Raw genomic sequence first — 2,218 nt, forward strand, 5'->3', positions numbered from 1 at the left:
GCCTAAATAAAATTTGACTGTACACCCGAAAATAGGCACCCCTACTGTTTGAGCTGCGGTATGCGGTCATTACTGCTGGGCCCCATGACACAGCTGAAAAAGATAAACAATAAGCAGTATATTGAATGAAGGAGAGAGTAAAGGACTATGTGACTTTACTTTTCCTCTTTGATTCGCTCCTAGTTTTTTGAGTTCTGGCACCGATGGCTATAGTGCAAGGACACCTCGCCGAGGAGTGGTGCTAAAACACTCTCTCTTCTTCTAGCATCACTCTGGATCAACGCTGTGGAGGGCCGTAGAGGAAAACTGCAACGGCCACTCTCTATGGGACCGAGGTATTACGTAAGAATTCACTGAAAAGGAAGGTGGTCCAAGCTGGCCGTTGTAAAGATTTACTGTCACTTTGCTATAGGCTGTACAAATCAAGGAGTAGTTACCTGTCTCTCTGACAAAGCAAAAGAATCTGCTTTTATTTATTCCAACAATAAAGCTCCTAGGTACATTGACTCCACATATGATGAAAAATGACAGCCCAACCACAGTTGGTGGCATCAACTAATAATGACCAGTTTCTAAAGAGTATATCTAAACACTAATCCGATCGCTGAGCCATTTGAATTGATCTTTTCTACTACTACATGACAAGGTCGTTCTCCCTCATAGACGAAAGATGACTAAAGATTGGCCTCCAGAGTGTCTGGTCTGATCCGAATCTGCCGATCACCCAAACAAAGTTAGAAAAAGGGGGTGACGTTGATGCTCAGAACGGACAGCTCAACTCAGAAGCAATTGACGTTTCGTTCCTGACAAGCCTCAAGAAACCTGGCCTGCTGCCAAAGTTCATATGCTGAATCGATCAAGAAATAAACATGCAGAAATAATAACAGTGTTGGTTCAGGCAGTGGCTGGCACTGCAAATTATTCATTGGCTGTAAAATCAGAGACGCCAGGAAATTACACGATCATCACATATATATAATTATTACTTTTACTTTCATCCTGAAAGGGATGCTAGAAACAGCACAGACACATATCCACTGCACCACAATAATCGATGGACCAGTCATGGATGCCTCAGCCGGACAAAGCAGGCTAGCACAGCAAAGACGACGACCTCCATGCCTGTCTCAAATTAAAGACCCAAAAAGAAAATCACCATGAAGATAGCACAGCAACCGATCGATTATCCTTCACTCTGCTGCGATTAACATTAACTGGAGAGGAGAATGGGACGAAATCATGCATCAGCCATCAGCCCCTGCACTGGGTGATGGCGCTGCAGCCGCGGGAGTAGGGGTTGGCCTCGGCGCCGGGCTGGCAGTTGTAGTAGGACGCGCCGCGCTGCGAGCAGGGCACGTTGTCCCTGCGCAGCGCGTCGTAGCCAATGTAGCCGGAGCCGCCCTGCAGCACCCGGCGCTTGCTGCCGCCGGTGGCCATGCCCGCGACGTCGCCCTCGCCCTCGGCGTCCGCGCCGAAGTACTCCATGCACTCGCCCACCGTGCCGCCGCGGCACGTCCGCCCGCCGCGCCGGATCACGACGGCGCCGGCCAGCTGGGCCAGGTCGCCGACGGCCACGCCGCCCGCCGACGCCGGCGCCGCCGAGAGCGCGGCCACGGACACGGCCATCAGGAGCGCGAGGACGGCGGCGGCGCGGAGCAGGCGCGCCATGGCGAACTAGCTAAGTGCGCGCGCGCGGAGGCGGCGTGTCGTCGCTCTGGTGCGATGGATGGAGGGCCGGCGGCCGGTGCAAGAAACAGTCGCGTTTGGTGGTGGTGTGGGAGAGCGAGGGGTGGGGATGGGGGATTATATCATGGCAATGGCGGGACGGACAGCAGTAGGTGAGGACTGAGGACGCGCGAGAGAGGAAGAGAGGGGGGGAGATGGCGCGTCGGCGTCGGTGCGGCGCTGTGGAGGCGTGACCGCGTGACAGTGACCGTTGGCCGGTCTCGAGCGATCAACGTAGGCCGCCGGCCTCGCGACGCGGTCACCACTTTGATCATTGCGCTCGGCCGGCTCGTGCCGTCGGACGGGCGGGCGTTGGAGGCGGCACACGCGGATCTCCATCGCTTATTCGCCTGTCTCCTCTCCTCTGTACACGTACTAGCTACGAAGGAAGGAGTACTGGCGCCCGGCGGGCGGGCGGCGTGATTGCGTGATCTCGACGGTGGCAGTGGCAGGCAGTTGGTGTGCGTGTGCATGGATCACGAGCTAGCGTCGC

At 55.4% G+C, this 2,218-nt stretch overlaps 1 protein-coding gene across 1 annotated transcript; it reads right to left on the reverse strand.

The window, feature by feature from the left end:
- Positions 1–954: 954 nt before the first annotated feature.
- LOC136458019 (rapid alkalinization factor-like) lies at positions 955–1,814 on the reverse strand. The gene has a single exon (XM_066458025.1). It carries the CDS (start codon positions 1,666–1,668, stop codon positions 1,252–1,254), a length of 417 nt encoding a protein of 138 aa, XP_066314122.1. The 5' UTR covers positions 1,669–1,814; the 3' UTR covers positions 955–1,251.
- Positions 1,815–2,218: the final 404 nt, after the last annotated feature.

This window comes from Miscanthus floridulus, chromosome 6 (genome assembly GCF_019320115.1).
Source record: "Miscanthus floridulus cultivar M001 chromosome 6, ASM1932011v1, whole genome shotgun sequence".
Lineage (NCBI taxonomy): Eukaryota > Viridiplantae > Streptophyta > Magnoliopsida > Poales > Poaceae > Miscanthus > Miscanthus floridulus.